Below are 22,215 nucleotides of genomic sequence, written 5' to 3'. Positions count from 1 at the left end.
CATGCTTGTAGAAACTTCGGTCTGTGGTAGAAAGATTATTTTTCGTCAGACAATATTGGTGATTTTTTTTATGTTTTCCAAGACACAAACTCATTCTCCGTACATACGGCTGGTCAATGTTGATAGCGCCACCATTTAGCTAGACACACAATGGGTTCTGCTCTGACAATAATGTTAATACCAATTCTATATCTGACATGCAGGATGCTACTAAGTCATCTGAAATTGTCAGAACTTTCACCAAGGCTCTTGCTTAAATTTGACACAAATTTCAGATAAATGTATTACACACACAAATGTCTTTCATGAAAGAAGTGTTAGTGATCATCCTTGCATTAAAGTTTTCAGTTACAGAAATAGGCATGTAGATGTTATGTGATTTTTTTTTATTTTTTGTCTTTTTTCCCCTCTAAGCTTAAGGTTGTACAGCTGTGTCATCCAACATGTAATCGCTCTGTGTACTTTCTTGGCCATAACTTTTCTGTTCTCTAGAAAGAGGTGTTCTTGTGAAATTTACACTGTTCTCTAGAAATAGGTGTTCTAGTGAAATTTACACACATTTGGTGAAAGTTCCACTCCTGACAGTATTGAATTAAGTATTTTATGTTTTAATGTTATTCCAAAAGTTTTTTTTTTCATGCCATTTAATTTGTTTTGTTTTGTTTTAATTTTATGTCAAGAGTAATTTTTTTGCTTGCAATTTTATCCCCCCACCCACCCCACCAATGATATTTGTTTCTAATGTTGTGATTGTCATGAAAATTAAATGGTTTTGGTGACTATAGAATGATGACAGATAAAGATATCATGTATTTTATCATATGCCAGGCTTTATTTATACAGGTATAGCCACTTAATGTCAGTGAAATCGGAGGACTTGAATAGCTTTAATTTGGAGTAGAAATCCCAGAGACTCTCTGTAAACACTTGTTAGTCTGACAACCTGTATAGACACAAGCTGGCTGAGTATAGGCTTTAGTGATGTGCACTGTGCAGTCCTCATATCCCCTTTTATATGTGTGCATGTTATTTTTGTTTGACAAATCCAGCTGTATTTGAGTTTTTTCATCTTGTATTTTTCTTTATTTCTTCTTTTTTTTTCCCCTTTCCTTTTAATTCTACTCCCTATGATATTTACAAGGCCTGTAGAAATTGGTCCTCGTGCAGGGAACTGAAAACTTAAAGGTCCTTTATCTGCTACAAACCAAAGTTTCATATTTTGTTTTTGATTATTTCTTTTTTTAACTTCTAGTACATTGTTGAATTTTTTTTAATATTTTGATAAAGTTAGAGACTTAATTCAAGGTCAAGGGCATTGTTAAATTGTATACATTTGCCAAAATTTCTTGAAAGTGTTAAATGTATATATATATATATATATATATATATATATATATGCCATTGAATGTCTGTCATAATTAGAAACACTGTGTGTTATTGCAATCATAAAACTGCAAGTAATTTGACTATTGATATAGAAAAATTGTATCCCTTCTTATTTTGCATACTAGTTGTCGTTTAGATATGACACAAAATTTGCTCACTTTTCAATTCAGATTGAATAAAGGCTTTAATACCTGGACATGGATGGATGTTAATCGTGGTCTAGTCTGAGTGTTGCTACAGTTTGTTTCTATATTATATATATTGTATCATACCTTCATGTTTCATTATAACACAGTGCATTTCAAATGTTTAATTTTATTTGTTATCCATACCTACTAAAGATAAGTATATATATATATAGGTGCTTACACATCAATAAAATATTTCTAAACCGAAGAAATTGTGTCATTTTTTGTCTTTGCAAAGGAGAATTAACCGAGGAACATGCAGAATTTGGACTTCATGCCGCTATAGGCAGTTGTAACTGTCAGATTTAACGACGGAATTATCTGATCTGTCTTGAGAAACAATAAAAACGCATAGAAAATATGTGAAGAATCTTTGTTTCAAAAATATCGGTTGATATTGATTGTCTTTGAAGTAATGGTAATTGCCATGGTAATGTCACTGTAGATGTCTCTGGTGGAAATTTACTGCAAAGGTTTATCAGAAAGAAATGCTTGTCCTTTTAATAAAAAAAAGTTTTTCATTCGGAAGTTAAAACAGTCTGTTTTAGAATTATATAAAGTGTTGTATAGCTATGTGACATACTGTCTGTCACCGTCCTGAAATTTGCTGGTTTATAATGAATTATTATGGTTAAATAGACCTATTTCTGGAACCCGTCTTACTACCTCAAATGTCGAATTCATGAGCAAAGTATTAAATGGTCATCTTGATTGTTCGTTTTTGTTGGGTTTTTTTTTTTAAATAATTGAAACACTTAAAATTACACTTTTTTTTCAAGCTTTTGCAACTAGATGCGTAACTGGGGTCCATGCAACGTTGTTCATTTGCTTTGACTCCCCCGCGGTATTGTGGTCTGGGCGACCACCTTTGTGGGTTTTTGTAAGTTTTGACCACCTCAAATGACTGAATTTATTTCATATTATCTACATCCTGGTACAAAATGGAAATATCTCATTTATAGTCAACTTGGGAGTATGTGCTATACATGAACATGCCCAACATGTCTGACATGTACATGTGGTCTCCTGACGCAGGTTGAACGGTTGACGATTCATTAAAATCATTTTTTTTTTTTTGTGCTCTGGAAAGGAATAAATCATTTTCTTCAAATGATAAGTACATTTTTCAAATTCAGAATTGAAATGTAAGGGGGGGGGGGGTGTCAAACGAATGTACCGGTGTACTGAGCGTGAAGTCTTTCCCCTCTCGTAGCCCGTCACGTGTAGCGAGATTTATTGAGGATCATATAGACTACGAAATTGGCCATAGATCTGTAATGAAATGACTGTAAACATTTCCAATAAAGTGGTCATTAATTTTGTACGCTGAACTGTCGCGCTGATGAACATTCGGGAGATACCTGTCAAACTGGCCGTAATTTGTCCTATCCCAGTACCTGTAGATCATGTACGATGCACACGATGTAGGTGCAGTCGGTTTTTTTTTTTTTGTTTTTTTTTTTTTTTTTTATTCATATATACATGTATATTGATATAAGTAGTTTATTACACCGTATCAGGTTACCGTTTCTTGCAGGGATTTTGTAACTTGAAGCTAAATGAAAATTATACGAGTTCAGAAGGACATGTCTTGATGTTGATCTGCTGTGCTTAACCACTGGGAACTTATTGTATTTAACTGTCTCTCAAAATCAATACAGACTGACGAAACTGACCGACATACCCACACCTGTCTATAGTCACCACGTCATCTGGCAACAGCTCTGCTTGATTTAATTTTTGACTTGGTCTTACCAAAATATGAGAACCCATTTCTCTTATCAAATAAACACAATATTTCTGATTTAATTCATATGCATAACTTTTATTAGTCCCCTACCGACGAAGTCGAAGGGGACTTTAGGTTTGCGCTCCGTCCGTCTGTCCATCTGTCCAGTTTCCGCACTTTTTTTTCTCTCTCTATTCTTGCAGATATTTATTTTATATTTGGTGCATTGCTTTGCCATAACACGTTACAGATCAAGTTCGAGTTTCGTCTCGGTCCGTTGATTTTTCACTTACTTATGGCTCTTGGACTTAAAAAAAAAAGAAGCATAAATTATCAGTTTTCCAGACTTTTTTTGTTGTGCTTGCAGATATTCATTTGATATTTGGTACATTGCTTTGCCATAACAAGTTACAGATCAAGTTCGAAATTCATCTTGGTCCGTTGATTTTTCATTAAGTTATGGTCCTTAGACTTAGAAAAATAGCATGGATTATCAGTTTTCCGGACTTTTTTTTTTTGGTTGTGCTTGCAGACATTCATTTAATATTTGGTACATTGCTATGCCATAACAAGTTACAGATCAAGTTTGAATTTCGTCTCGGTCCGTTGATTTTTCATTAAGTTATGGCCCTTGGACTTAGAAAAATAGCATGAATTGTTAGTCTTATCTCTCAGTGGCGTAGCTTCCATTGAGGCAACCGAGGCAGCTGCCTCGGTAAAAAAAACAAACCCAAAAAACCACCTTTTACGTTGTTAAAATGTCGATAGCTTCTGGTGGGGGGGGGGGGGGGGGGGTGGGGGGTGGGGGGGGGGGCGCAGCTCGGTAATATTCGAAGCTACGCCTATGTCTCTGTAGATAAGAGTACTGCAGTCATAAAAACTTCTAGCATAGTAATACAACAATATAGCTAAATTATTCATGATCACCTACATGTCACAGTTTATTGACTTGGTTAAAGACCTAAACCTAATTATAAATTTGTCTTTTTTCCTGGTCTAGTCTCTACTCGAATAGTAGTTGATTTCCAACCATTCCTATCTTGGCTCCCCAATTTTCCCTTTTACCATAGCCTACGTAATGAACTTTGAATCTTGTTGTGGTACAGTAATTTTGAAACTGGTAGGGGACTATGTATTGCCATGCAATACTCTCAGAATGCTTGTTTCCTTATTACATGCAAAGTCCATTTAATCATGCTTATGCATCACCGTATTTTAAAAGTCACAGAATTTCCTAGGCAAAGAGGTGTGACACCTTTTTAAAAAAAAAAATTGGCTATTTTCATAACCTGTTTTTTCCACTAACCCCAACATTGTTTGAAAATGTGGTTTCAATGTGAAGTTTTGTATGTGTATATTTTCACCCCCACCCCCCTCACATGGAGTACGATTAGGGCCAGGCTGTGAACTATCGCGTTATCCTACCGTCGATATATATAAACATCCGTCGATGGCTCGATGACAATCGATAGCTGGCACGATGATGCAATCGGAAAATCTCGGATGCGTGAGACACCTGCGGAGTCAAACTCTGAACAGTATCAGTTTAACGGGACTGCTTTTCTCAACTAAAACTACTGGGAGTTGTATACTGAGCTTACACCGGAGGGTACTACTGGGAGTTGTATACTGAGCTTACACTGGAGGTTTTGATTGACTATGTGAGACATCGTGTGATCGTGTGATTACGTCATCATAAATGAGAACAGTCAAGAAACACAAAACTCGAAAAACATTTCACTGTTATTTGTGTTTATTGGATGTTTGTATATATATATATATATATATATATATATATATATATATATATACACACACACACACACAGAAAATTCACTTAAATTTTGGATACCCACAATCTGATTACAATCAGATCCTTTGATCTGCTCACGTATAACGCTACACCATATAAATATACTCTTCAGCTGGGCCACATTGTTGTGTGATTTGGTACTTCACATGTTGTTATCATCGCACATCACGCCAACTCCGAGTGGTTACTATAGTAGTTGGAGTGGCAATAATGTACAACATTATCCTATCTGGATTCCATACTATAAACATCAACATGCACGTGTAAATGTACTCATAGGTTGAATGGATTTTCTTCATACAAAATACATCTATTGATTCTGCTTCGGCTGTGACCTTTGTATCATGTAATTACATGTATATATAATTTAAAAAAAAATATGAAATAAAAAAGCTTCGGTTTTTATAGAAATTAAATGATTTATCATTCACTTGATAACTACAAATTTTCCAGTAAGTTTGCTGGATGTAAAGTTTGTTTGAAAACCAGTCATTTTAATGCCTTTTTACTTCTGCAAGGAAGCCCCTCAGCGTTTCTATTTTCTATCACCAATAAATAGAACGATCATAGATTTATGATTTATTCCCAATATCTTTGTCTTGTCGTAAATTTTCACGACTGTCGACAATAGGGAAACTACTGCGCCATGAAACCTTCAAAATGTTGGTATATATTGTGAACCGTCACCTTGATTTCTCTGAATATAACATTATCAGTCCAAGTTCTGGCCCGAGTTCTAATTAAGGCATCATCCTTTTTATTGACATGCGTAGATAAGACAGGTGTGGGGTATCACGTGACAAGGATTTCTAATCAGGTTCCACCGGCGTGAAGTAAACAACTGACCGCAATTGCAAATTTCGAAGAAGAAAAATAACAATTGAAATTTAATAAAGTTAAACTATTTTTAATTGATTAATTGGTTTCAGGGACATGGACTCATAAAATGCAGTTCTAAATTAATTTCAACACTTTGTCGTCACGTGATGTGTTTTTCCTCTGGGTTGCTCGTGGTCTGACACATGAACTGCTGAAACGATATTCGTAGAACATGCTATTTGAACTATTGGGGGAAAGGGGGTGGGTGGGGGTATGCAGTCTGATTCTCCCTCAGTTAGGTTCATTTCTCCTGGGTTTTTTTTGTTGTTGCTTAAAATGCAAGTTAGATTGCACATTTGTAGCAAAACTTTATGTGGACTCCAGTTTAAGGTGATAGAATGGATTGCAATTAAGACAATGTACTGACAGATCGTTTGTTATGGGTGATGTCCTAAAGATACATTCAGAATGAATCAAAGAATCTTTGCCGCTTATTTTCTATCAAAGGCTGGTTACCCTAGGGCACGACGAATTTTAATTAATTGCAGCATGGTATCTAATTCCGTGAAAATTAATTCCTTGCACATATATAAAAGAAAAAACCTGACCATGTCTCGATTCCGGTCATTTAGCCGGGGGTGAATATGGAGACTTTGACAGAGGTCTGAAGTTGTATTCGTCAAATTGCGTGCATGCGTATCTGACGTAAATTGTGGTTACGATTGATTGAAAATTTAGCCCTTGTGTCAAACTTAGGGCCGTTTTTGGGGCCGTGATGAAGGACTCGTCTTATTGTACATGACACTTCGAACGGGGCCATCAACCGAATCGGCCTTTGGATATACGACATAGTTGATGTGTCGTAAATGGCAATTTGGAGCGCTATTAATATGTGTAATATATTGCCGAAATTATTGTTATTTATGCAAACTCTGTCCGTGTTATATGTATATTGCTCGCTGAGGTACCACACGCATTTGAATTTAGACCTAGGGTTGAATCACAAATCATGTCGATTTCGGAAATGTCGTTAGAAATTATAGAATATTTAATGGAAGAATTATCATCATGTGTAAATCATTATGACTGTTACTAATTTTGTCTTCTGCTCATGTAGCTCTCTGACAATGAATCAGTGACTTTCAATGATGTATTTGTTTTAATCTGTGTCTCATATCTCATCGAATATCAAAATTCTTTATTATATTGCATCGCCCCTACTTTGTCGAGAAATATCTGAAAATAGGACAACATTGGTGAAACGAAATGAGTAAGAGTTACTGAAACAATTTTTTACCCATTGAAATTCTTCAAAAGCTGTGTTTTGATTACAATATTGATATGAGAATCCAGACAGACATCAAGTCCTATTGGTTTTAGAAATATGTATGTATAGTTATTTAGGTACAGACACTTTGGACATTAGATTGAAAAATAAAGTTTCAGCATTGCTAGTCGAGTCACAGTAGAAATGTTTAGAAACCGGGCCCCTGGGATTGCAAATAGTTTCTATCTAGTTTTCGCGCGGAAACAACTATTTGCATTGCATTAACTTGTAATGTCTACGAAACCAAATGAAATCTGCATGTTTATGTGATGTTGTTATAGTCAGTTATTTTGGATATGAAATCAATAGATAAATGGTTAGGTCGTTTCCGCACTACAGAAACCAAAACATCAAGAAAACTTTTTCACCGTTGTATTTGGTCCTTTTACTTGATATCTTGAGGACAAAATGAACGCAGATCTTATCTTATCTTATTCCTTTTTATTGAACACGTGATGTCAAATCAAGGGAGCAGTCATTGTAATAGTACATATGAAATAAGGTAGAAGCAGTTCTTAATGCCGATACACGGTATACGGAATACTGTCACAAAACCCATCCCGTGTTTATTACTTTGGTCATGACTTTTTAAAACTCCTGTTACAGAGCGGTACCGGAAGTTGCAAGAAGACTACCAGGAAGCTGCCTCCACTGTCCAGGAACAGAAACTACTCATCACTCAGCTGGAGGAGGACTTGCGCAGTTTCAATGCCGTGTCTTCCATGTTCCGGGGCGAAGCAGAGGGAGAACCAGTCACCGGAAGTCAAGTTGAAGCGGATGTAGTTGCAGAAGTAGTCAAGGATGTCATTCCATCATGTAAATCTCTCGAAATAATGAATTTTGAAGCAACTGTGATAATTATTATGCTTTATTGACTTCAAATTTTCAATTCTATTTCAACTCAATTCTTTCTTGGCACTAATTTGCTAAAGCACATGCAAGTGTTGTTAGCCAGGTAGTACACAGGGGCTCGTCACGAAATTTTTGTCTGATAAAATTTGACATGTCTATTCTATATTTACAATGTAAATATAGAATAGAGAGGGTCAATTCGTGACGAGCCCCTGTGTGTAGTATAAGATACACACATATATATATACATAGTGTTACATGGTATTATAATTTTAACAACAGATTCTAAGGTATAAAGTGTCTCTGATATTGACTATTTCAGCTGTTACACCAGGGGAGAAGTCTGCCGTTGATTCCATCTTGCCAATCGTTCAAAGTCAGCGGGAAAGATATCGGCTTCGTGCACAGGAACTAGAAGCTGTAAGAGAGGTTTTTAATTCGTTATGACTGGTTTAGGAACTAGAAGCTGTAAGAGAGGTTTTTAATTCGTTATGACTGGTTTAGGAACTGGAAGCTGTAAGATGTGTTTTAATTCATTATGACTGGTTTAGGAACTGGAAGCTGTAAGATGTGTTTTAATTCGTTATGACTGGTTTAGGAACTAGAAGCTGTAAGAGAGGTTTTTAATTTGTTATGACTGATTTAGGATTGCTACAGTTTAAAGCTGCTAAACTGTAGCTCTCTTGGAAAAATAATTTGGATAGACCAAAGAACAACAGCTAGATCCACCCCTTACGTGAAAATCTTTTATTTTTTCTGCGTACGATTCAGGTCGTAAACCACTGTATCTTAAAAATCCTAAACTATCGTATTTTCCCACTATGCTTGTGTCAAGACGTAATTCTAACAATGATTAACGCCCCATTCAAACTGAAAACAAGCTCGGCCGATTACGGTACCCTACCTCAAATGTAATCGGTCGAGGTGTGCCGACTGCTGAAAACTCACAGCTTCAATAAAGTTCATCTGTTTAGGTAGCCATGTTGGGTTACCAGTCAGTACCCCTAGAGAGCTACAGTTCTGCAGCTACACAGTTTGTAGAACATATTTTCTCCTAGGTTTAAAGCTTATGATATTGATGCAACACAAGAAGACTGGTTGTGATAGTACCGTGTACCATCATAACCAATACATGTAAATTTATTGTGACCTTTGACCTTGATTATTTTTGTGTTTGAAGGCCATCACTGGATGCTCTGGTTATCGTTGTTTGTGTTTTTTTCTTACGCCTATACTGCAACATATGTTGCTTTCCATCATAATTCATGTCTGGTCCTCTTACATATTTGTTTGGACCAAGGACATTTTCCTTTTCACTAGGGATCAAGACAGTTGGCATTTTTTATTGCCATTTTGACCCAGAATTGGCTTTGGTCTTTTACCCAAGTTCAAATCGTCAAACATTTTTACCCCATATATGTACATTTTATATCAATATGTTAGAAAATTGCACTAAATGAACTGGAGCCAAGCGTTCGTTGTAGTCTACTGAAACATGCCAGTTCATCATCAAAATTTATTGAAAAACGCGCGGATTCCCCAGGAATGATTCATAAAACATCCTGTTATCGTCTGCTCGCCGTACGTGTCATATTTGCACCACTATTACTCGGATTTTTGATCATTGCATATTCATTCTTTTGACCTCGACCTCTGTGTCCTATATCTTTTGCACGCCTTGCTGATTTCGTCACATTTTTATGTTTCAATGCCTGCAAATATTGATCTCTTGTCATTCGTTGAATATTTTGAAAATGAAAGTAAAGATCCTTGATCGTCTGAGCATATTCTGGTGTCAGTAATCAAGGTGTGACAATAAGATTTACGACAAAACACCTTGTTTTTTGCTGCATTGTTTATCCCTATAAATTCATCCTTGATCTTATTAATATGACAATGGAAATTTTGTTGGTCATTCGGTATACTTATTTTTTGGAAACTTTAAATAGTAAATCATTTTCTACGAACTGTTTTCGTCAAGATATTCTTCGTGGCTGAAATTAATGAAAGAGAAATGAAATGACTCCATGTACGTAAACAGGTGTTCGTCATGGCCAATTTTAGCGACTGATGTGCAGTGTGCTAGTATTTCTGTATTTTAAAATGTATGTACAGTATAATTTGTCCAAACCGGCCTCTGAGTACTCCGGCGCTCTGTCAATTCCGGCCACAAAATATAGTCCCTAACATTTCTTTAACAAATCCTTTATTAATAATTCCCTGTACTCCGGATACTGCGTATTCTGTATATCGGCCGGCTTACACCGTCCCAACTGCTATCAATTAACTTTAATTATCCTGTGTAAACCGGCCCCTCGATGATACACCACCCTAATTGTTGCGGTCAATTGTATTCAGTGTACACAAGGTCCCAACTGCTCGTAATTAGCTGTATTTACCGCATTTAAACCAGCCACCCCACAATGACCAACCTGTCGGTATTCGGTCGATCACACGCGGTGTACACAAAGGGTGTCTCTAGGGAAGCCACAGGTAAGTAAAAGAGTTCAACTGGCGAGGAGTCGCGATCAGTTTAAAATAAAACCTGATTTTTAGGGGGTGCACTTTTCAATTATGACAGCACCACGCACGAGGTAATGGCGCTCCCCCTATCGACAGAGACGAGAACTGACATTAAAAGATAAAGTTCAATTAATCGATGAATTCGATACATTCTTGGAATGAAACAAAATCGGCAACAATCCCGTTATGTTTTCCAAAAGCAGGGTTTCCCCTCGTGGACTTCTCGGAGCTCTACGGCGAGTCGGACAGTGATGATATGCAGTTAGCTAGCACAACTCGCCATGTCCGGTCGATCACTCGGCATTGCATTAGTTTCCGTTTCACAAATTGAGACAGTTGAAAGCGATACATTTACAATGAAAGCTGGGAAAGACAAATTTTAAACGAACACAACACAAACTTGACGAACGTACATAATGTAGCACTTGATAACGGCGATGATGTAGACGAAATCGACAATTTACCAACAGAAAATTGCGCGAATAATTCCCAGATTTTAAACTGTTTAATAAAAATTGAAACTTTTTCAAATGAGCACGACAATAAAACACTGACATTTATATTTTTACACTTTGAATTCTTTTGTGATATATTAAAACGTTAGCAATCATTACACACGTATGCATAGATAGTGAATACAAGGGAAGCAACTCTCATTATTGTCAACATTCTGCACTCCGGACTCTGTGCAAACCGGCCAATTTCTTTGGAACCACACATAGCCGGTTTAGACAGATTATACTGTATTTGGTCTGTGTGTTAGAATATGTACCGCAAAGCATGGAAGTTGATTATGCAATAAATACACACATACACACACACCCAAAATACATACAACCTAGGCATTTATTCCTTTATATTTGTATTGTATAATTTAGATTTATTTCTTTTTTATGAATATAGGTTTTGATAAAAATTGAAATTGAGAAATAAAATACAACAAAAGAAATAAAAATTCAAGGAACGTTCATCGGGTTATTGACAAAGCCACCGGTGAATGTCAATATTTTTCTATAGACACGTGTTTATAAAGATACAATATACTTAAGTTTGGGTATACTTGTATTTTCTAACATTACAGATAATGGACTTTTCATATTGGAATGACACTTTTTTTTCCAAATCAAGATCTACCCATCGTCTTTTTGTTGTTGTTAATTTTGCACTTTTTTTTGAAGAACCACTGTGTCATATTTGAATGTTTTGGCCTTGGCAATACGTTGGAATGCCGTTCAAACTTCAGTCATTTATCTATCTGTTGACGGAGATCTCGTCCCCTTCTGCGTTATCCTGTCCGTTAACACGTACGAGTACTTCTAACAGTCGATGTCGGCGTGAGCTGTGATGGATCGATGTTCTATCCCGGCTGTGATCAATGTTCTCCGATACTGTCGCCTTCCCGACATGCTTCATACTTCCGCGTGGCATGTTTCGCCACTTCTTATCCATGTTTTTCAGCTGTAGTATGCATTTAAATTTTCGTCTTACCTACGATATCCTTGATAGGAACATTTAAAAAGATTTACGATTCAAAGTCATGTATACACCAGCATCACGATAGTCGGTGCATGATTTCTATCATTTTCTTTTGATTCATTGATATTTATCTTTAAAAAACAGTTTTAAAAAGGTTTAAATAAGTATATTTCATTCTTACAAAGCCAACATATGCTCAAAGAGAACCGGAATTGATACAGTCATATTATGCCATTAAATAAAATTTGATGCAAGTTAAGGTAACTCATTGCGCCGAAATTTTATTTAATGGCTCGTTAAAGCACCTCATATGAAGTATGATTTCATCAATATTTCTGAATTTTGGCCATTTCTTTTCAATTTCTTTTTAAAAATATTATTGTCTGATATATATTTTTTCTAACTGACACATTTCTTGAAGATTTTAACCGTAGATTTAAAAATATTAACCAACAAAGAAATTTTTAATTTTCATAAATATTTTTAATTAGAACGCCTATCTGAGTCTTTTAGACATGTTTTATAAGATATTCATATCATGCATCAAATCAAGCGAAATTCGGATTTTGAAATTCCATATTTGCAAACAAAACAACTTTTTCATCATTCCGGGGGGGGGGGGGGGGGGGGGACGCACAAAAAAATCGTATACATGTATCACTCTTTCGATGGTGAAATTTACGGAGACGGCTAAGCGTCTGGTTGAACGAGACTATGTAACAAAACTTTCTTCACTCGGATCGCATTGGTATTTTCAGCACTCACTTGGTCAACAACAGCAAATCAACCTGCTTCAAAATGAGATCGACAAACTTCGCTCAGACAACGTCAAGCTGTATGAGAAGATCCGGTTCCTTCAGAGTTACCCAAGTAAGGTACGGTTCCACTTTATATCATAACGTGTTGCAGGCCGAAGTGGAAAACGAGCTTGTGCTCTTAAAATGACTGGGAAAAGTGCAGCGAAAGATTGAGAGGACTATTATGAAAGTATGTAGTTGTGTCATCAAAGAATCGACTTTGGTTGGTCCTATTTAAAACTGTATGGTCCGAATTACAATATTTTTTTCCATCTCGTCAAAACGCTATTAAATCATCGCACGTATGTAGTTATGAGGCTGTACGACATATTATCAATTATTTCTCCTGTTTTAACCCAAATTATTTGATTTTAAATCGATGTTTACAAATAACCGCGTCACTCTGCCATTTCCAGTGACAGTCACGGGACTAGTTCAAACTTTCAGATCATCGGTGGTCTAATCTGTGTAAAGCTGTGTATTTTGTTATAACAGTACCATACCATAAGTTTAATAGAAATAAAAATATCAAATACTTCTTAGTAATTCGTTGTTTTACGCTCTTTCAGCCTTAAAACTAGACAGTTGCGTATGAGTTAATACATCATGTTGGGATTCCCCTGACGCGCGTGGGTCTATTTATATACGTCTATTATATATGTACCCACTATATTTACTTTCTAAATAATATTCACACTGTTTTCTTTTACATGCAGATGTTTTCAAGCATGTAATTATGGGAAAGTGAATAACTTTATAAAGTAATTAATCTGCTTTAAAGTAATTATGTACAAAAATAATACATGAACATCGGGTCATACAGCTTTGAGGTAGTACCAAACAGATACGTCAAATTTTCCTCGCGTTCAATTTTTTTGGGGGGATTTTAAGGATCAAAACCTTTTCGTTGTGCATGGTATAAAAGAAAGATATCCTATATTGTCTCCATTTATTTTCAAGTAGAGGGTTAAAAGAATGAAATTAAACTCTCGTGATAAGAATGTGCCCCATGTAAAAAATTTTTACAAAAATTAATAATACATGTACACTGTACTTTTTAGAAAGCTGATCTATTTGTTACTCAATCTAGACAAAATATATTGTAATTGATTTATTTGTGTACACCGCGATATACAATGTACAGGTAACATGCATGGCTCGTCAATAGCAAATCTTAAACGTAAAATTGCTTTATATTATTAAGGTATCTTTTTAAAAAGGAAATATATTGTTCAAATTTTTAAAAAAATTAGCATAATGAAAAAAAAAAATGATACAGAAATTGATAAATCCTAAAACAAAGAAAATTCAACCCTAGAATTTTGGATATTTTGGACTTTTTAGAAAGTTTTACTAAGAAAAAAATGACATGCGCCAAATAACGTCATCATATTCAGTTATGACCTTGATCTACTTCAAACTTTAAGACAAAAGACTGCTTATGCATGTGTCCAAATATCAGGTCTCTACTAGCTACACAATAGAGAGAGAGAGAGAGAGAGAGTTAAATTTCACAAAGATGAAATAAATGTATTCAAGATCTTCCAATACATGTATATTGGATGTCTGCCATATTTTTTCAGAATATGCCAAATACATGCCGTGGGTTATATTGTTTTGTTCAAAACATTGAATATTAGTGTTATGGAGATTTCATTTATTAAATTAATGAATCTAAGAAGGTATAAGTGAAAACTGATTTTACAGATGTTTGGTACTACCCACCATCGCTAGCCACGCCTGTACTACCGGACTCGGTAACCGTGGCTAGCGACGACGGTACTACCTTGAATTGCACATAGGTAATTTTTGAGAATTAATCAAAGGGTTTACCTAAAAGTGTTCAAAATTGACTCTTGAAAACATTTTTTTTTTTTTATTGTTTTCTTCTCCTTTACCATTTACAGCATCGAATAGATATGAATTTTCTATTTTGTTATCAAACTTAATCATGTATAAATGTCATAATGCTATTCATAAAACAATAAACATGTATATTTTTTTTTACATGTAAAAGAAGGAAATACCGGTACATACTCTTGTTAAGCTTCTGTTTTACTTCGGCAACAGATTCAAAGTTGAAAAATGTATAAATTTTAATATCCCCATTGTGGTTAGAAAAATAGTTTCTGGATGATTCGTCCTACCCAAGGTGGGGGGGGGGGATAGATTATAATAAATATGTAAATGCTGTAGTAAATCCAGATATCAAATTTCATTTGACATGCATCAGCATGGATAAATGAATATATGTAATCTGATGCAAAAATAATAAGAGTTAAGTTTGTTGATTTTGATATTTCTTGAAAGTATACCAACTAAAATTTAGAATGCTCCATTTTACAGTGAAATTTTTTTTATTCGAGGAATGAATTTTGAATAAGACCGTGTTACGCACAATGTATATTTTAAATGAAGAATAGGAATGGCCTGTTCCATTTAGGACTGTCACGTTTTGAATCTCAAAGTGATAAATAATCTAGATATATTTAGCGGAGTTGCTTAAATATCTTAAAATGAGAGAGGGGGGGGGGGGGGCAGAAAACCCTCATCATAGTTTGTCCTTGTATATCGTGACTAAGATATCAACCCATTGCATAAAGTGAATAGAAATTGATCCTTGTGCACAGGATGTCTTCCATCTAAAGATGATCAAGGCTAGCTATCTTATACTTTGTATGATTGGTTCAGATTTCAATGCTGAGTAATAGATCCCAGGGGTGGAGGAAATCCTAGAATGTTTACATTACAAATGTTATCCTCTTTGTTAAATCTGCATCTATACACAGGGAGGTCATTCCTCTACTGAGGACGCAGAGAGTCGATATTCCATGCAGTATGAAGAACGTTTGGACCCATTCTCCACATTCAGCAAGAAGGTAGGGCACCACATACTGACACGTGACATCTCACTGCAGCAGAGTTTTTTTTTGGGGGGGGGGGGTAGTAATATGTCCGTTCATTTGTTCTTTCATGTGTTCGTTAGTTGCACTTTGTGTACTAGATCTAAGCCACACATTGTCTGATTTTTAGCATACTTCTGATCATTTGCTTGTAGGCCTTGGCCCTATTCGTTTTCAAGGTTACATGTGAAACGTCAAAGGTTACTGGAAGGGAAATTCCGAAATTAATTTTTTTTTCAGACAACTTTTCACAGATTTTCAGGAATGGTACTTTGTAAAATCGCTATGATTACTGTTGATACCGTTTTCTTTTACAAATTGTACATGTAACCTTTTATATATATATATATATATATATATATATATATATATATATATATATATACGTTAGGCTTTCATTTTTAAAAAAGTATTCGGACGTCAACATATTTTATTTTTTACTTAATGATTATCGTACACTGAGCCAATTTTTTACATTTGGATATATATGTGTGTGTGTATGTGTGTGTGTGTGTGTGTGTGTGTGTACAACACAAATGTATAATATATATATCAACAGTGAATTGTCAAATTTTCGGGACGACCCGTCCCTTCTTGAGGACTATAGAATATTTACATAGAAATGTAAGGAAACTAAAACTACAACTAAACTACAAAAGCTTCTAACAAACAAAACGTCTACATATTAAAATTATCGAGTGTAATGTATATATATTACAAATTTATACGAGTGAGCGTTGGTTGAAGGAAATCCTCGCCGTGTCATTGTGGACCACAAGATACATGTAATTTATTTCTATAAAAAGATTGGATATATTATATAAAAAGATTGGATATATCATATAAGTGCATGCATGTCTGTGAAGTTTTGACCGACACAGGATCGTGAATGGACAGGAGGCGGTTCAATCAGTATATTTTATATTTTGAATCTTGATATGAAATACCTAAGTCCTATGTATTTGACACACAGGATAACTATTTCCTTATCAATAATTTTACGATATTCCCCGCTTCTGTTTCATAACAAGGTGATTTTACTGAAGGAAGTAAAACACAGTTGTAAGAATAATTAGTAAGTAAAAATTAAAAAGATTGATATCTTAATTAGTTGGCGTAATTTTATCATATTTTATGTTTGTTTTTAGGAACGACAACGGAAGTACATGAATCTCAGACCATATGACAAAATCACCCTCAGTATGGTAAATATATAATATCTGTACACAGATGTGCGAGTTATTGTCATGCTGTACATAAATGTTGAATATACTGGATGAGTGTAAATACAAAATGATCATGCTGTAAATTTCCTGTTTACACCTACCCTGTAAATTCAAAATTGCCTCTATAGTTTTCTTTTGTACTAGAATATCATTTATAATAAGTGATTTCATCATTAATCACCATTATTCATGTGCAGGCATTTTATGAAATTCTAGACTAGTATGGAAAGGTATTTGCTGTTTTATTTTCAAATGGGAATTTAGGAATAATGTCTCTTTCAAATGTTAGAATAAAATGTGTGAATATGTTTAAAGATCAAATATAGTAATCAAGTCACTTCTTTTATAAATTTAATTTATCATGGAAATATGAAATCTACTTTGTATAAAATTATCTAAACTAACAATTTTACGTCTCAGAAATGTAAGAGAATCGCCGGAATATTTTTTTTTTCAATTGGAATATAAAGACATGTAAGATTAAATCAGAAATAAACTGCGCATATCCTATTGAAAATAATAAGAGTGATTAATTTGTAAAAAAAAAAATTTTTTTACGATGTTGAGACATGTTTGATTAAATCAAAATTTATAACAACCTTAGGCGCAACATGGACAAATTAAGAATAACAAAGAAATCACGTGACATGGAACACACGTTAGAAGCTGACAAAATACATTTCTGTTTAATGAAGATATGAATTTTTCAACATTTGCGGTAAATAAATTAATCATTTGCAAGATACACAAGTCAAGAGTAAGAAATCGGACATTTAATCAAGATCAGCTCCCTGTCTTCAAATGTCAGATTTCCATTAAAACTTGATACAAACGTTAAAATTATAATCACTTTGCACCGATTGTTACGTAAGGAGATTAGACACTTTTATACCCAAATTTTGATATATGCTGCATGTCACTATGATGCGAAACGATGTTTGCAGATGCTGCAATGCATGCAAATAATAGATTAATGTTTGGTTTTTTAAAATTCCTTGGGAAAAGGGCATTATAGATAAATCTTAAATTTTGAGTTGTTGATAACACTTTGTGAGAAAAGTAGATACAAATGGAAATTTTTTATTTTAAATGTCATCGGCCAGACATGAATGTGTTAGTTCAGCCTTGAAGAATTTGTGACCTAGACACAAAGGGACGCTGGAAGTTTTATTTTCTGAATGATATTTTTATCAAGTATGAAACTGAAAACATGCAAGAAATAAAGACTTTTCATAGACCTGAAAAATTTAGAGAAATGAATGCATGTACCATCATTCCTTGTCCCAGTATTAATTTGCTTAGACGTGTATCATTGAGAGATTCTCAACTGATTTTTGCAAATATTATTTCTGAATTTTAAAATAAAGCTGAACTGCTTTGGCTCTGCTGTCTGTTGATGATAACCATAACAAAGATAAACTTCGATCAAAATCCATTCTGAAATATAAAAAATGCAAACATATCAGTTGTCATTACTAAGGGGAAAACCCCGAAATTTGATAGAAATGTTGACATTTCGGTGTAAAAACTTTCAGTCATTCAGTAGCGAGAACTACTTATCGGACAAACGATCCTATTTGTAAGGCACATGCCCATAATATCTTTGGGTAATTAGATGCAACATGAAATTGCTGCACATTTTTAATTCATTTAAGAAATAAAAGTATGCCGACATGAAGCGTTCATACCCTCATGTATTTTCAAAAGTAAAATATATTTCTTGTATTTACATTCTACTTTCATTTCTGTCGGAATTCCCAGCCGTTAAAATAGGCATACTATATTTATCAAGTAATTCAGTATTAATACGCGCGTTGTTACAACTACAGCGGGTTCATGAGGAAATGCTATCATTACAATTTATAAAGATATCAGAGAGAGAGAGGGGGGGGGGGATTGGAAATGTGAATGTTATAAGAGCATTGAATATCCATGTTATTGAAATATTGAAAATATTCTTCGAGATTTTCTTTCTCTTCAGCTTTGCCATAAATATTTCTCTAACGTTACTTTCTTCGGTGTATAGGTGTTATAAACATCTATATACTGCAATGGCAATTGTATACAATCATTGAACTTTGATTTGTTTCGTCTTTAGGGACGCTTCATCATGGGAAACAAGATAGCTCGTACTATTACATTCTTCTACACGCTGCTCCTGCATAGTCTTGTGTTCTTGGTGAGTACAAACAAATGCTAAGAAACGACTGATTAACCGATAAAAAATGTAAAAATTATACAGTCCGATGTCCAGATATGCAAAACCAGACTAAGAGACCGACACTTTTCATTTTGACATCTAAGTTTGATTTATTAGAAATCGTAAGTCAACGAACACTCTCTTCGCTAGAGAGAAAACCGTGAACCACAATTTGCACTTGCCATTACTATAAAAAGCCGAAAAAAGACGTAATACCAATCTTTTCAATATGTGGTGTTGACTTTTGACAGGTACTCTACAAGCTGGCCCACACAGAGTCTTGCAAGCGAGACTATTCGGCGGACTGCCATGCAAAGTAAGATTTAATTATGAATATTGAGCACAGAAAATGCTGCATTTCAATAATTAAAATGCAACATTCCAGCCATATGTACGTAGACAAAGCTTTAAATTATTAAGCACAAATAAAACAAATTGCGTATCTGTACAAAGATATAGATGGTCCCAGACTTTTTCTTAACCTGAAATCTGTATGATGGATGTCGAAAGCATACACATAGGTTTTCTGTAAGTTCGTCCTTTGTCTGTCAGGAAGTCATTCTCCACAAAAATATAATTCCTCTGAATACCCCTCTAATTAAATTCAAGGGATAGGTTAATCAGCTCCGGTCCATTTAAGCATTTGGATTCGAAATGCGAGAATTCGGGTGTGATGGCGCTTGCAAAAGACAAGGTTTTTCGCTCAAAGGTCTTTCATGACGTTCGTCTGCGTGGTTTGACAGCAGTCACATCAATATTGACAGAGGTCGCATTTATGCGCGTGCTGCTGCATCTACTTAGAAATTGAGGTCGTTTTGGTCAAACAATACACGTGACACATAAATCATCAGATAGCAAATTTCATTTGGGAACTATATTTTGCTGTGATCAATTGAGTAATATTCATTTGAATGAATCACAATATTAACTAAAACAAAGCGAATGAGGGAGAACAATTGCACATCCGGTATACCCACCCCAAGTTTTATGTACGTGGAAATTTATGACATAATGGATTATATCAAATCTTTATTATAATATGAAATAAAATTCCAAAGTATGTGAAACAAAATATGCCAAGAAATATTTGAAATGCCATCGGATTAAAATTAATTAGCGCGCGCACCAATCTGTAATGTATTCAAAATCGGACCATGGGTCGTGGACAGCGAGCGAAATTGCAAATCATAACCTCACCTTTGAAATTTGAATTTTAAACAGTTCTTGGGATCACTGTTTTAAAAGCCTCAACTCCAACCATTGACACTAATGACGAATGTCAAAGTGTGCATTTCATTACCGTTCCTGACCTAATACTGTATTCTGTGTAGGGAGATGAACCGACGGCTAAATTTAAGAAAACTGTCAATAATTAATGTTTGTTGTCTCCTTTATGTTAGCTTTGTGATATATATCCCTATTTAGCATTCGGCTATATCTTCACGTGTCAGTGTCAATTAACGCGGAGCTAATTGCGAAAACCGTAATTTTAAATTATAAATTTTAAAACATTTCCACGCTTATGCATGAATTATCATAATTAAATGAAAGTCGCCCATGTCGAACGGGGGTTTGCATCATTAGTTTTTGTTTTTGTTTTGCTTTTTTCAGGTTTGCGGAGCACATGCTCAAGGTACACGGTGCGCAAGACGACCACGTGCACAAGTAGCAAAGGATGTCGGGATATATGCAGAGGGACTATGTATTATCACGTGACCAATCGGGACTTGCAAAATAATGTTGCTTACATGGATTTTATCATTCAGTAAAAAGGAGTTACATGTTTTATTTATTCATTAATTGTGAATACGGAATCTCTTTCTTCTCTTGTTAAAGACTTTGCAAAATTTATTATCATACCACAAATCTTTCAGAACTATTTTTACAACGCCATATAGAATTGCATTTATCAACAGTACACTAGGCTATACTGAAGTTCTTGCCTGTTGTAATTGTATTCACAATAAAGATGGGATCAGTACCTGTATCTTTCTGTGTTGTACGTCACCATGGAGCAATGGATGAGGTGAAGTTAATGATCTTAAATCCTATAATGAATACAAAATTAAGAGTAGGGAAAAGACGGGCCCCTGGATATACCAGAGGTGGGATCAGCGTTCTGAACACCTCGGGCCTATTAGAAGAAAGCATTCAATCACACCCGCCGTGAGCACTATATCTTGATCAGGTAAATGGAGTAAATCCGGATTCAAAATCAGTATGTAAAGAACAGCCTAACAATTGGTATGAAACACGTCAGACAACATTCGACCCAATGACAGGTTGTATTTGCTTAGATCTTTATAACGACCTTAGAATTTGCGAAATGCTGACTTTAAACGAGACTTTTAAAACCCCTGTAACATCAACGTACCGGTATTGGTCAGTATATATTGCAGGGGTCGGCGTTTTTACTGTGCGGCTCCGACACAGGACAATTTTCGCCCGACACTGTAGCAATATGTGTGACACAGTATACGCGAGACAATAAGACATTTAACAACAGTAAGATCCGCACTGATCGTGAACAAAACTAGGGCAATGAGAAAGAATTCCTATTGTTTACCACATCTAAACGGACTTATAATATATGTACGATTGTTTTGATAGTGAGGGACAGTGTTCTATGTCTCAGAGTGGTGATATTACGTAATTGATTACATTTCCCCCGATACTATACATGGTAAGTAGGTGTGAATGGAACAGTACTAGCCACTGAATTTTGAATTGTTGAAATAGATTGTCGATATTCACAGCAGCTTTGTGGAAAAACTGAAGACCAAGATTGTTTAATATTTGCCCCATATGCACATGTATAAACTATTTAAATGTTTAATCTTTGTGTGTGTGTTATTTATTATAATTTTGTTTTGCTTTTAGTTGTAATTTGTAATATAATACAATGTATATGCTACATTATCAAAGGGTCGTGAGGCGCTTCGCGCGCAGTCTTTTCTAAATGTCATGCAACGCTTC

At 35.0% G+C, this 22,215-nt stretch overlaps 2 protein-coding genes across 8 annotated transcripts in view; both read left to right on the top strand.

The window, feature by feature from the left end:
• The window catches only part of LOC125680130 (homeobox protein cut-like 1), a 56,728-nt gene extending 54,942 nt beyond the window's left edge, over positions 1 to 1,786 (top strand). For all 7 annotated transcript variants that reach the window (XM_048919575.2, XM_056161513.1, XM_056161504.1 and 4 more), the window contains one exon: positions 1 to 1,786. This exon is cut by the window's left edge and continues 3,328 nt beyond it. The gene's annotated coding sequence lies outside the window, so the exon portion shown is untranslated.
• Positions 1,787 to 7,201: 5,415 nt separating this feature from the next.
• LOC125672691 (protein CASP-like) lies at positions 7,202 to 21,220 on the top strand. Its single transcript, XM_048908927.2, has 10 exons — positions 7,202 to 7,205; positions 7,869 to 8,078; positions 8,437 to 8,534; positions 8,713 to 8,724; positions 12,872 to 12,988; positions 15,700 to 15,789; positions 16,962 to 17,018; positions 19,138 to 19,218; positions 19,491 to 19,555; positions 20,851 to 21,220. The coding sequence occupies exons 1-10, from the start codon at positions 7,202 to 7,204 to the stop codon at positions 20,906 to 20,908; spliced, it is 792 nt and encodes a 263-aa protein (XP_048764884.1). The 3' UTR covers positions 20,909 to 21,220.
• The last annotated feature ends 995 nt before the right edge of the window (positions 21,221 to 22,215 follow it).

The sequence above is a fragment of the Ostrea edulis genome, chromosome 1 (assembly GCF_947568905.1).
Source record: "Ostrea edulis chromosome 1, xbOstEdul1.1, whole genome shotgun sequence".
Taxonomy (NCBI): domain Eukaryota; kingdom Metazoa; phylum Mollusca; class Bivalvia; order Ostreida; family Ostreidae; genus Ostrea; species Ostrea edulis.
This window is presented reverse-complemented; position numbering and strand designations above follow the sequence as displayed.